Source organism: Apiospora hydei (genome assembly GCF_038363865.1).
Source record: "Apiospora hydei strain CBS 114990 chromosome Unknown utg000010l_segment0_segment0, whole genome shotgun sequence".
NCBI lineage: Eukaryota > Fungi > Ascomycota > Sordariomycetes > Amphisphaeriales > Apiosporaceae > Apiospora > Apiospora hydei.
The window spans coordinates 511,691-524,542 of record NW_027117369.1 but is presented as its reverse complement, the minus strand read 5'-3'; the positions used below and the strand labels follow the sequence as shown (position 1 = coordinate 524,542).

The 12,852-nt window shown below is 55.4% G+C and overlaps 4 protein-coding genes across 4 annotated transcripts; 2 read left to right on the top strand and 2 right to left on the bottom strand.

Moving 5' to 3' along the window:
- Positions 1–676: 676 nt before the first annotated feature.
- On the bottom strand, positions 677–2,570 carry PG997_014330 (sterol O-acyltransferase 2; the record flags this gene model as incomplete). Its single annotated transcript, XM_066818644.1, has 3 exons — positions 677–703; positions 779–2,288; positions 2,377–2,570. 3 exons carry the CDS (start codon positions 2,568–2,570, stop codon positions 677–679), a joined length of 1,731 nt encoding a protein of 576 aa, XP_066660832.1.
- Positions 2,571–5,020: 2,450 nt separating this feature from the next.
- On the top strand, positions 5,021–5,563 carry PG997_014329 (uncharacterized protein; the record flags this gene model as incomplete). Its single annotated transcript, XM_066818643.1, has 1 exon — positions 5,021–5,563. The coding sequence occupies one exon, from the start codon at positions 5,021–5,023 to the stop codon at positions 5,561–5,563; it is 543 nt and encodes a 180-aa protein (XP_066660831.1).
- Positions 5,564–6,053: 490 nt separating this feature from the next.
- PG997_014328 (uncharacterized protein) lies at positions 6,054–8,499 on the bottom strand (the record flags this gene model as incomplete). Its single annotated transcript, XM_066818642.1, has 7 exons — positions 6,054–6,324; positions 6,386–6,983; positions 7,192–7,449; positions 7,524–7,728; positions 7,883–7,913; positions 7,969–8,268; positions 8,438–8,499. 7 exons carry the CDS (start codon positions 8,497–8,499, stop codon positions 6,054–6,056), a joined length of 1,725 nt encoding a protein of 574 aa, XP_066660830.1.
- A 537-nt stretch (positions 8,500–9,036) lies between these two features.
- PG997_014327 (uncharacterized protein) lies at positions 9,037–12,168 on the top strand (the record flags this gene model as incomplete). Its single annotated transcript, XM_066818641.1, has 2 exons — positions 9,037–11,525; positions 11,625–12,168. The coding sequence occupies 2 exons, from the start codon at positions 9,037–9,039 to the stop codon at positions 12,166–12,168; spliced, it is 3,033 nt and encodes a 1,010-aa protein (XP_066660829.1).
- Positions 12,169–12,852: the final 684 nt, after the last annotated feature.

Sequence of the window (12,852 nt, the reverse complement as noted above, 5' to 3'; positions counted from 1 at the left end):
CCTGCCCCCAGTTGATGGAGAGGCGGAAGCAATGCTGCCTGAGCCCGACGACAGCTACTCTATGGATAACTTGGGCTGGGAAAGCCACATTGACACGGACGACATCGATAAGATAATAGGACAAGCCTGGATCCTGGAAAGCAAGCGGTCTCTGGCGTGGAGAATATTTCTCAGAATCTTCATGGTAACAAGAGTGGACGTCGTGGTAGTATGACATGAACGTCAGGGTTTGAGGTGGCCTCGGAAGTGCACTCAGTCGTGGAGCGGCTCTTCAGCTTGCAGCGCTCCCGAGACTATGGCAACCAAATATCCTATAATGATGAATGATTTATGATGATAGGAAAATGACCACCGGTTTGATGACATAGTAAACTGTTTTACTAAAACTGAAGGGGGTATAATATTGTAAAAAACACAACAACTATAACATAACGACCGCACGCTGTCGCGTCGCACTTTACCCATGTGCGCATCATGCAATCCATGTGACAGCCACTGATCAAACCGGCCAACCAAACATGCGGCGCCTATATACCGACGACCTTCTGTCCTAGATTTCCCAGTCTTTGCTTGCGTGCTCTTTCTCTTGTAATCTTACATGCGTACCTTGGGCATCATTACCCATATAGCAGAAGCCACTTCACATTTTTCTTCTGAATGCAGTGGACCGACTGTCTTAGATCAGGACGTAGAGAGAACATATCTATTCAAAGACGTTAGCACACTGTCTCTCATTTCCATAACACCATGAAGGGGAGGATGTCGGATATCAACTTACCAAACTCAGCCCCAAGACCATGCTGCACCAAAAGCACACATTGTTCAGCGTCTCCTTGCCGCGGACCCAGCGCGTCCGCTGCAGCACGACGATGGGCAGCTGCAGCATCTGGCAGATGAAGCCGTAGCCGCGGATCTTCTTGGTGATGCAGGCCATGACGATCTCGTGGCCGAGGGCGGAGACCAGGAACGTGATGAGCGTCGCCATGGGCCGCCCAATCTTCTGCCGCGACGTGGCGTACACGTGCCGCCGCAGGAACGAGTAGACGGGCACGTTCCACTCGCGCGAGAACTCCATCCAGTCGGTGCTGTTCCACCAGTCCGAGTAGAAGTGGCGGTCGGCGAAGCGGGTGATCTCGGCGAAGGCGCCGAGGACGTACTCGAAGATGACGAGGAAGACGAGCAGGAAGGTCAGCATGAAGGGGAAGAGGAGCCACGAGATGGTCTCGGCCAGGATCAGCATCGTGTCCAGCATGTTCTTGTTGTTGTTGATGTCGATGAGGCCGCGGTGCGACTCCTGCAGGACGGGCAGGATGAACTCTTCGGAAATGATGGTCAACAGGAAGATGCAGCCGAAGGTGGCGACGATCTTGGACACGAGGGGGATCCAGTTGATCCGGTCGGTGCGCGGGTACTCGAGCTCGTAGCAGAGCGTCGGGCAGAGCAGGTAGTCGGCGTAGTTGGGCCAGGTCAGGTTGCGCGGGTAGGTGATGTTGCCGATGGGGCTCGTGAGCTCGCGGGCGAGGTCGGCGCGCAGCTGCGCGAGGCGCTCGATCTCGGCGTCGCTGTGGTTGCTGCCGTTGTCGCTGTCGCCGTTGTCGCTGGGGGCCACCTTGCTCTTGTGCGCGTACTCGCCCATCGGGTTCTCGACGGTCGGGTAGACGTAGGCCGGGGCCTTGGACTCGGTCGTCATGGGGTCGTCGAGGGCCTGGAGGCGCTTCTCCGTCTCGGACAGGTGGCCGTTGTAGAAGGCGTACGAGTGCATCTTCATAAGCAGGACCATGGTGTGCAGCAGGAAGAAGACCTGGGCTGTCCACGTCCAGCCGAGGGCAAATGGGATGAAGACCCAGAACGCGAGCCAGAGGGCCTGATAGATGCTCTGGACGGCCATGCCGCCCTCGTTCCAGCGCATGCCCCCCTGGTTCTCCCGCGTGTACTTGGCCAGGGGCAGGCTGATGGCGGTCGAGGCGACCATGAGGAAGTCGGCGATGGCGAGGTGCCAGAGCTTGACGGTGAAGAGGGTCCAGATCTGGACGCGCAGGGGCGAGCCCGTGTCCTTGATGTTGCGCAGCATCGAGGTGATGGCCATGATGGCGAGGCCGATCCAGAAGAGGTTGAAGAAGCCGTGGAAGTCGCGGTAGTCGGACGCCGGGTCGAAGTGCGACACGCGCGCCGTGTAGTCGATGGTCGGGAAGATGCGGCGCCGCTGCTCGGCCCTAACCTGCTTGCGCGCGTACGAGAGGGCTTTGGCGGACTGGGGCGCGTCCTCGGGGACGGGCGTCGATCGGCCACTGTTGGTGTTTCCAAGCTACTCGTCAGCATTTCTGTCTCTCGCCCTCTTTTCCTTTGATTCAAGCTTGGTGGTTTAATCGAGCGTACCTTGTCAGGCCCGAGGCGGTGCCGTTCTCGGGCATGGTGAGGAAGCCATTGCTCGACGTGATGCTCACGTTGCTTTCTTGCCGTGTCAGCTCGGCCAGCTGCGGGTTTACGGGTTTGCGTGGTCGAGGGCGGAGGACGTTGTCGTGTTCGCCGCTGTTCATGGCGGCGGACGCCTCAGCGCCGGTTGCGGCCATGGCTGCTACTTTGGTCGGGTATGCGAAAGCGTGGTGTGTGCCCCCAAAGCCTCTTCTCCCACCAGACCTAAGCAAAGTGGTAACAGATGGGCAAAGTCAAAAACGCTGTGGCAGGAAACAAAAGCCCCCAAAAGCCGCAGATAATATGCTTTTGGTTTCGGAGAATTGGTTGCAGCTTTGACGGCCGGACTATCCAAAGTCAAATTGGGAAGTTGGACAGCTGTTCGGAAACGGGGTCCGGCGGTGGTTGCTGCTCGTGAAGGCAGGCTCGCTCGAGTCGTGGGCAGACCGCAATGCTGAGTCAATAGATCAAAGTCTGGATCTGGGCAGTCGAAGGTCTATCCCGGCAAGTTGAGGGGAGTGCATGCGGCTTGACCCGCAAGCTAGATGGGGAAGAGAGGATTATGTATGTTCTAATATGCTGCTAGTTCGACAGGCAAAGGGGGGTCGTCGTTGGGAGCGAGTCTGTTATTTATTGGCCTTCCTTCACTGTGTGGCCTCGTGGGAAAACGACTGGTGTTTCGAAGGGTAGCAGAGCTTATGTTTGAGAGAGTGAGGGGGCCATTTGCAATGACAGGACAGACAGGCAGATAGGAGACAGAGAGAGGCGGACAGATTTAGCAGCAGTAGGCAGGCCGAGGTTCCCCATCCATCATCTCATTCCTGTTCATTTCATTTCGTCCAATCCGTCCGATTCGGGGGTTTTGTTGACTTTCGCACTTCTTTTTCTTTTGTTTTATGAAAAGGGCGTGTGCATGGAATTGCATTGGGTCTGGTATTACGTAGCTCCGATTGACGACGACATGCAGATTGGGAGAGGTCTTAGAGTACGCAAGTGCCCAGGATACGAGGCCAATCAGAGGGCATCGCCGCTGCTGGGCCAAGCTGCAACATGACATCAGCCCCACGTGATGGAGGGAAAAAGGGACCTGGAGGTTAGTGGTTAGTGGTTAGCAGGGTAGCTGCAGTGGCAGTAGCTTCTGCTATCTGGCATTTCGACTCCCTGATGTCCCTGTACAGTATGTACTGTTCTCACTACTAGCTCAAGGAACTGGTGCCGGAGACCGCGTAGCAGTTTGCCGCGCGCCCGAATCCGAATCCGATAATCTATTTTTTTTGGGCATGCTCACTATTGACTAAGTATTGTCGTTGGCCCAAAACCCAGCTCGGCCATCGGCAGATGCGTACGTCAGACGCCAAATAAGCAATGCCCCAAAGGAGAAGCCTAGTCATCACGACCTTCATCATATTGGGGGTACAATCGCTAGGCACCCTCCCAATAACCACTGTTGGGATGGGGCGATGGACCTCTCCGGTGGGTTACATTGGTCCCCTCCTGGAAGGAGCCAGCCCCGTCCTGTGCGATGGCTGGAGGGAGGATGCATAAAAACATCCATCAATGATGTCGCTATCGTAAGTTTCATTATTGCGCATTACTACCAGGGAAAAAGAAATGGATAGGCGGCTCTCACGGATAAGCTTATGCCATCTTGCCAGCGCTGCCGGGTCGCACACGTCTTACTGATGCATCCTTCTAGGCTTCTCTGTAAATGCCATAAGTGAGGGAGCGGTTTTCGCAGCTTTGGCATTCGGGGCGGTCACCAAACGAGGATGACAAGTGTCCTCCTGATCGACAGCAAGCGAAGAAACTCCGACGAAACGGTAGCACAATTCAATGGAGCATGAGAGCTTCTAGAAGCCTTTCTAAGTTACCTAATCTCGCGTAGATGACACTGGATCGAGAAAGCGGGCCGGGCTCAAGTAGGAGGTATTGATGGTGATGGGAAAGGCAAGCCGTTTACCAGCCACTGTGGCTTCCGCCTCAGCGTCTTCTACCCTCAATTGGGCATCTCCTTCCGTTCATCTTCAATGGTGCATTCACCCCCCAAACATTCTGCAGTAGACTCTATTATTATTGTTTCCCGTGTACGTAAATGGATAAACCCCGTATATAAAAATTGAGCAGAAGTCTTTCACCGCTGAGTTACACTCGCTTCTAAGCAATTGATAGAAAGCCAGCTCTGCAGAGGTTGGACTCTGGCAGTCTGGAGAGCGAAGTTCATCTGACATGACCCTTGAAACTCGGTATCTCGACAGCCCTATCCACAAAAAAGCCCCTGGTCGGCGACCCTGAAACTGCTCTTTGACTCGGGGGTGTTGCACGTTGTTAACGCGCGCGCGAATAGCTTCGAACAGATAACTTTTTCCTTTCCCATATCTAAAAACTCTGCAATATCCCATTTTGAATTGCGATGTTACATTAATATATATAACCATTCATCTTTCATCCCATCTCTATCTCTCCAACCCCCGCACGGCCAAATAACCTCTCATCTTAAGCTTTTTTCCGGGGGCGCCTCACTTTTATTTACCCCTACCTACTTAGACCGCAACCAACACTCAATTAAGAAGGGGACCACTCAGAGCCACCCCCACACGTCAACACGAAGATGCGTCTCCTCTCCATCCTCTTCACCATCCTCTGCTCCGCCGCAATCTGGAACCTCCGCCGCATGGTCCATGATCTCGAGGAGGAGCAACAGCAGAACCAGAACGACAACAACAATGGCAGCACCGCCGCCGCCGCTGCGGCCAGGCTCAGCCTGTACGAAAAGGACGTGCTGACGACGACCATGTACGCCCTGGGCACGGGGCTGACCCTCAACGTCGTCTGCGCCTTCGCGGCGCGCTCGCTCGACGACGAGATCATCCCGGGGACCGAGATGATGGCGTGCGCGCCCTACGGCGTCGGCGCCGCCGCCATCGCGGCGCGCATGCACACCTTCGCCCTGGGCGGGCTGACGGCGGGCCACTGGGACTACGCGCGGCGGACGGGGCCGCGGCAGCTCAAGCGCTGGCTCCGGCACGATGTCGTCGGGCGGGCGGTGGACGAGGCGAAGCGGATGATGGGGACTGGGACGAGTATGGGCATGGAGGGGGCCGGTGCTGGGGCTGGGTGTGGTGACGCGACGGAGGGCAAGTGCGAGCTTTGATTGAGTCCCTCGCACTTACTCAAGTTGATCACGATGGCCTTCAGAGGGATTATTGGCTTAGAACTCAATAAGCACCTATCTCTCGGCTTAAGTCCCTTGACAGTTTGATGTTGTGGTAGCGATAATGCGATACAAAGACGAACTATCAAAGATACCGGCTCATGCCGGCAACTTCGATCATACTCGTGATGATATGCCCAGGTACGGGAACTATGTGTCTGGTCGATTAAGGCGCCGCCGCCGCCCCTCCTCTCAAGGTCTATGGGCCCCGCGACCCTGTCAGTGGCGATGGGCAATGGAGATGGCTGTCAGACCCGCGCCATGAGATGCTACCAGGTGTTAGGCGTAAAGAGATAAGAATGAGCAAGGAGGATGAAATCTAGAGTTAATTAAAGCTGCAGGCGCCGTGTTATATAAGTATTCAATAATATGCTCTTCATCCTTTCCATATAAAGCCGTCTCGCCTAGATTCTAGAAGGTCTTGTGCTACTTACTGCCTTTGGGAGTTTCTCAAGTTCGCAATCCGCCGGCTCGATGAATCCGCCTCCTCAGCCTCCCCGTCCAAGTTCAGCATACACTCCCGAAAGTACTGAGATATACCCCTCGCCCGCGTCCGACACGTCACCAACAGCTTGTAGACCAGATGTTGGTCCCGGGTGCTGTCCACCAGCCTCACCAGCCGCCGGACGAGCGCCTCCATATCCGCGCCCAGCGCCATGGTCTCGTACTGGCTCGCCCCGTCAATCATGCACAGCAGCACGCTCCCGGGCGGTAGCTGGCCCACGAGCGTCATGAAGACGACGCATAAAGTGTTTAGCCGACCCCCGACGCAGGCGCGGCCAGTCTTCTTCTTTGAGGAAGGTGAAGTCGGGCGCCACCCGCTGCTCCTCCATCTGCGTCAGCAGTTGCCCGATGAAGCTGGCCACCATGGCGCTGACTGGATTACTCGTCACCGTGGAGGTCGAGGTGGTGGGTGACGCAAAACTTCCCGGTCGGTGCCGCTCGCAGAAGTAGTTCACGACGTAGGCGCCGCGGCGGCCCGCGGAGGTCCGCGCCACCTCCGCGACCACGAGACCGAGCGGCGACACCCCGTCGCTAGCCGCCGCGTCCATGCGTCCGTTCACGAGCAGTGCAGACGAGCTCGGCTCGTCGTCGCCTGCCGCGGGGCCAAAGTAGGCATCGAACCGCGGATGAGTCACCAACGAGGCGGCGACGGCTTTCGGCTGCTCGTCGAGGGCGAGGCCGCGCTGGATGGTGACCTGGGTGTCGTTTGCGATGGCCTCTGGCTCGTAGCTTATCGTGTCCAACAGCCGGGCCCGTAGGAACGCCATGTCTTCCGGCGAAGGCGTTCGTGGCTGTGCTGGTGCTGGAGTGGCGGCCATATTCATTAGAATGGCGGCATTAGGATATAGTAATCCGTCTGAGGACAGGAATCATTAGTTAGGCATACGATCTGTCCTCTTCCTATGTTATCATGATCCTTGTTCCTTGACCTTTGACATAAGATGGCTACTCGCGCTGCCCCCCTTTTTTAACAGCCAAGAGAACAAGTAGTCTGAACACTCTAGCGACGGGTGTTTGAGGGGAATGCTGTGGTAGCGAGAAACAACAGACATACCTTTCTGCACCAAGCCTAGCAACGGACTCCCCCTTCAACATCTGGTAGATGTCGCGCAAGAGATGTAGCTCCGCCTCCTGGTTAAGGAGCTGCGTCTCCGAGTTTTGTTTGGTCATCAGCGAGATGCGTTCATTTTCCAACGCGCGCTCGGCGAGGCACTGATTGGCCTCTTCGCGGACCCGCGCGGTCTGCTTCTTGATCTCGTCGATGCTGTCCACTAGCTCGCTCTTGTACGCGTTTTGGTGCAAGAGCGGTTGCCAGATCTTGCCTGAACAGAGAGGATTGCATTAGCCGGTAACACAATTCATGGGTAATTGAGACACACATCTACAGAATACTTACGAACTTTGCTATCAGCGAAGAACTTCATAATGTGGAGAAGTGCTCGAAGTATCGCTCGGAAGAGGTCGAATGTCTTCCGCTCTAGCGAGTGGTATCGGTTCTCGAAATATATCTGCACATAGCGCCGGGCGTTCTCCATGATCTCGGGTATCTCGGAGAGAGCTTCGAAAATGGTTTCCTCGATTTTTGTATACCGACCAGCTGCCTATAGCCCGGAGGTGTCAGCCAGCCTTGGGCTTCTTCGTTTTAGCCCAGTAAGGCAGTGGAGTAAACGTTGAGTGGACGTCGGCAACGGGGGCGATGTTCCCGGTTGTGTGCCTGATAGGTCCTTGTACTAATCAATGGCCTAAACGACTTACCCCAATGACCACCTTGAAGACTCCAGCTATGCTACGCTTGAGTGAGCCAGGCATGGTCAGGCTGTGGGAGAATGGGGTCAACGCACCTGGAGCCATAATCGCCGGCAGGCAGCAGATCTAGCCAGCTCTCGAACGCCTTCGAATGCTGGCCAACCTTGTCGATGTACTGCGCTGTCTTGGTCGATTTGATGGCCGAAGTCCTCCAACGTGTGCCCGTCGCCTGCACCTCGTCCATCACTTCCTCCCATTTGCAATGCCGCAGATCTACGTCAACAAGGGTCTGGGCGTCGGCCGCATTCTTTCTTTTCGTCAATTTCTCGCGCACTTTCTCCATCATGGCGAACAGTTGTTCCTTCTCCTCGTCGGCTTCTTTCCATAGCTCAGCACTGGACTTCAAGTTAGCTCCAGTCCCTTTTGCGTTGGTCAGCATTAGGGGGCGAACCTTATCTGATCCTGTCGTTGCGCCTCATCGACGAAAACGAATTCATTGAGCCTCTCGTGATATACTGGCTTCGTCTGACTGGCGGGCGCGATCTGGTTCTCGATGAACCTCACTGCCTCATCTGGGGGTGGCGTGGCCGCGACTGCAGGTAGTTCTGCCTCGCGTTTTCCTCCATGGTGGCGGTACTACTCGCCGTAAGCCAGAACTTGAAACGGCAGGCTACCGTGAGGGGGAGTAAGTCTATGATGACTGCATATGTGGGTGGTAGCCTGGTTTTGCCCAGAGTCAGCCAGATATGGCAAGCGCTCTAGGAAGAAAAGAAAAGGAAAAGCGAGATTTTAATGAGGAAATGGGGTAAACACTCTCCTGGTTTGTTCGTGGGAAAACTTCTCCTCAGTCTTCTTGTGCTTATTGGATACAATATGCCCCTGCTCACCTCGAAGGCGTCACGAGCATCCCCTCACGCATTATTCCTTGCTGACACTGCATTTGGCCCCCAACACCGGAACAGCCACGAACAAGAGAGCCAGTCTATTGGTCAGTTTTTGCCGCAATTATTGAGCGATAAGTAAAGAAGTTTCTTGCCTGCGGTCCCCATGTGGGAGACCCAGGTCAAATAACAGTTCCCCGCCATTTCCATTTCTTCGGGATACCAAACCCATTTCTCACCACGCCGAGAACAACTTGCGAGTTCGGTGATTTTACTTGAACCATGGCGCCGGAAGTAGTGCAACGAGCTCCATCGCCCAAGCTTCAGAGCCCCGACGAGGGCAATGTCGCGACAACGGGCCCCAAGCAGATTGCGACGCTATCCGATGACAACAAGGCAAGTCTTGATGTGGTCGACGCCACCAAGATTCCTGGCCAGGACGAAGATCCCTGGACGCTTGGGTGGAAAGTCGGCGACGCGCAATTCTCTTATCTGAACAAGAAAATGTTGCAAAAAGAAAGAGATGAGGGCACCCTCGCCGTCAGATCCAAGCAGGCCGTCTTGTACTTCAGCTACGCCGAATTGAGGATCGAGGAGCTCGAAAAGGAGTTGAACAAAGTGAAGCAAGATCTCTACAACCTCCCCGATGACTTTGAGATACAGAGAGCAAGAAGGTTCCATCCAGTCTACAAACACTTACTCCAACGCTCGAGCCCCAGTCAATTCCGCCTAAGCAAAGCGTCATGGGACATTCCACGCGAGGAGCGTGCAGCACTTGAGGTTCTAACTGTGGAACATATCGAGAAGAAACAGCAACAGTCACAAAGTGGGCTTATGCGCAGGTCGACCGGTTTCGAAAGTGACCAGGCGCGGATGCGACAGGTACCTGAACGTTTGAGGATCCGGTCGCGGCCGCTGGTAATGCACCTCCAGAAAACAACGGCTACGCAGATTTCCGACGACCTCTATCCACCAGAGAAAGACACCAAGGAGACCAGCGTGGTGGTCTTGGCGCCTTTCAAGTTATTCGTGATGTTTGAGAAGGAGATACGGCAAAGCATCAGCGATGTGGAGGCAGCAATAAACGAAGAAGAGGAGGACAAATCAAGTCCAAGAGATCCACCAGCTTCAAAACGAACGACGGACGAGCTCAACTTTGATAACAAGGATCTACTGGAAGATCTTAAGCTTCTGATCCAGTTCATGGACGAAGACCTGCAACCCACCTTTGATCTGAGGCAATGCATCGAGGAAGGCACCGCGGATACGATCGCATACGCGGATCTGTGGCATCTGTTCCGCAGGGGTGACTACGTCCTGATCCAATCCGACCCAACCCATGCGTACAAGGTCCTCCAATTCACAGGTGGCCGCGAACCGCTCATTGAGCGGCTCACCGAGAAGGGCGATATGCCCAAGCCCGTAGACGGCTTCAGTGTGGATTGCTTGAGCATCGTGTCTGATGGCTCCAGCTACGTGCCCAGACTTATGACTGTATCGATCGTACGGTATCTGGGCCGCGTCCCTATTAAGACTCTAGCAGTCTACCCCCTGAAGTTTGACCCCGACGCTGCTTCGAAACGGAAACAGTTCATGGAACAGGGCCGCCAATACATCGACCTGACTATACGGCCCTTTGCGCATAAGCACTTTGTGGGGAAAACCCTTGATGAGCCATCTCACGACCTGGATGCACAAGTTATCGTGGATATGACTTTGGCCATTCACTCCAACCCAGACTGGAAACCGGAGAGTAAGATCTCCATGGGGGATCTTGTCGAGTTCGATAAACGCGAGACAAAGATAGTACCTTACTGTTTTGACGACGTCTATACCGAAGGATGCTGTGGCTCAGATATCGCATTCAAAGACTGGGAGATGGACCAAATGCGTCTGAGCAAATTCGCCCAGGAAAACGGACATCTATTCGCTGGTCGCGATGCCAAAGGGTTGGCCGAGGAAGATCTCATGTTGCTACCTACCTGGGTATACGGCTTCGTACTGAGGACTCGACGGTGGGCCACGCTCCGGATCTCCGACCTGTGCGAAGTCAAGTTCGAGAACGATTTCAAGAACCTGATGCTGTCCGAGGAGTACAAAAACACGATCCAGGCCCTGGTCGCGACGCACGAGAACTCGCGCGACGGCTCCGCCGAGCCGCCCGCGTCGTCGTCGTCCGGGTCGGTCTGGAGCGGCATCGACCTGGTCCGGGGCAAGGGCACGGGCCTGATCCTGCTGCTGCACGGCGCGCCGGGCGTGGGCAAGACGTCGACGGCCGAGTGCGTGGCCGACAACACGAAGCGGCCGCTGTTCCCCGTGACGTGCGGCGACATCGGCGAGACGGCGACCGAGGTCGAGGCGCGGCTACAGCAGCACTTCCAGCTCGCGCACAAGTGGGGCTGCGTCCTGCTGCTCGACGAGGCCGACGTCTTCCTGGCCAAGCGGACGCGCAACGACCTCCGCCGCAACGCCGTCACCAGCGTCTTCCTCCGCAGCCTCGAGTACTACGCCGGCATCTTGTTCTTGACAACCAACCGCGTCGGCAACATCGACCCGGCCTTCAAGTCCCGCATCCACCTCAGCCTGCTCTACCAGCCCTTCAACCTCAAGACCACCCGCCGCCTCTACGAGATCTTCGTCGACCGCACCCGGGCCGAGCAGAAGCGGCGCGGGCCCGCGCACTTTGTCATCAAGCGCAAGGAGATCCTCGAGTTTGCCAAGGATAACTATCGCGAGATGAAGGGTGAGGGGCTGGGGGCCTGGAATGGACGGTAAGCTCGCACACCTTACCCCCCTATTTTCTCTCTCTCGTTTTCCTCAAAAAGGGAAGAAGCACGCGTATGATTACAGTACTAATATCACGTGTACAGGCAAATCCGGAACGCGTTCCAAGCCGCCATCTCCCTGGCCGAACACGAGTACCAGAAGAAACTGGTGAAAGGCCGGTACCCGGAGAGCAAGCCCCTCCCCGAGCTGGGCCGCACGCAGCTGGCCACGGTGGCGGACCGGTCCAAGGAGTTCGAGAAGTACCTCATCTCGACGTTGGGCATGGACGAGTCGGACCTGGCGTACGAGGAGCAGTGGCGCGCGGACCAGTTCGCGAGGGGCGCCGGAGCCGCCCTGGCTCCCAAGAAGGAGAAGAGTCGTGCGGCGCCGGCGGCAGCGGCAGCAACAGTACGTCATAAGGGGAAGGGCAACAGTAATGCGCCTGTGGTGACGAGCAGTGAAGATGAGGAATCTCTGCCTGAAGATGACGAAGACGAAGACGCTGACGAGGAGGACGAAAAGCAGGGGAAAGAAGCGGAAAGGGCCGTGGATGGTCCCAAGCCAGATGAGAGCGATCTGGATGACGAGGAGGAGTTGGAGGCTATCCGAGAACTCTTGCGGCGTAAGAAGAAGAAGGCCAAAAACTGATTGCAGACACAGAGGGACTAGTTTCAGTTTCCGGGTAGTAGATAAGAAGTAGAACGAGCTATAGATCGAGGTTTAGACATGGTTCGAAAGCTGACTTGCCCGCCGCCGACCATCGGTTAATATGACACCCCTGATCCGGCCTTTCGTCGCCCCGGCTAATCTGGCACCGCCTGAGAACTCCGCCCGCACAACCTTCTAATTTAGTCTTGACTTTCAGCTGGACAATACCCCCTCAGGCTTGTATTCCCTATGCGGTATTGCGCCACGGCGTCTGGACATCTGCTGCTGTTGCCGTCGAGTCTAGGGTTGAGAAGCATGCTGGGGGGTTTGAATGGTAAACAAATGGCCCAGTAGATCAGGTGAGACACGTTATCAACACCAGGCTTATATGGTACGATGAATAGGAAGTGGGTTTCGAATGGTGTCTCAGGTTACAGAATGTTGCTTGATAAGTCGTAAGGAAAGAACAAAATTATGCTCGTGCCCTGAATCGAATAGGGGTTTCCAGAACAGCGAGACTGAAATTTTTTGGAAAGATAACCACGACGAGCAGTTTATCAATGTCGAGTTTCCCGACTGGGACCAAGCTATGAGTGAGTGTATCACGGCATCGCTGAAGGTACAAATCAACGATGATCTGCTGATCGCTGATGTATATAAACATAGCTATATCATATCTAACAT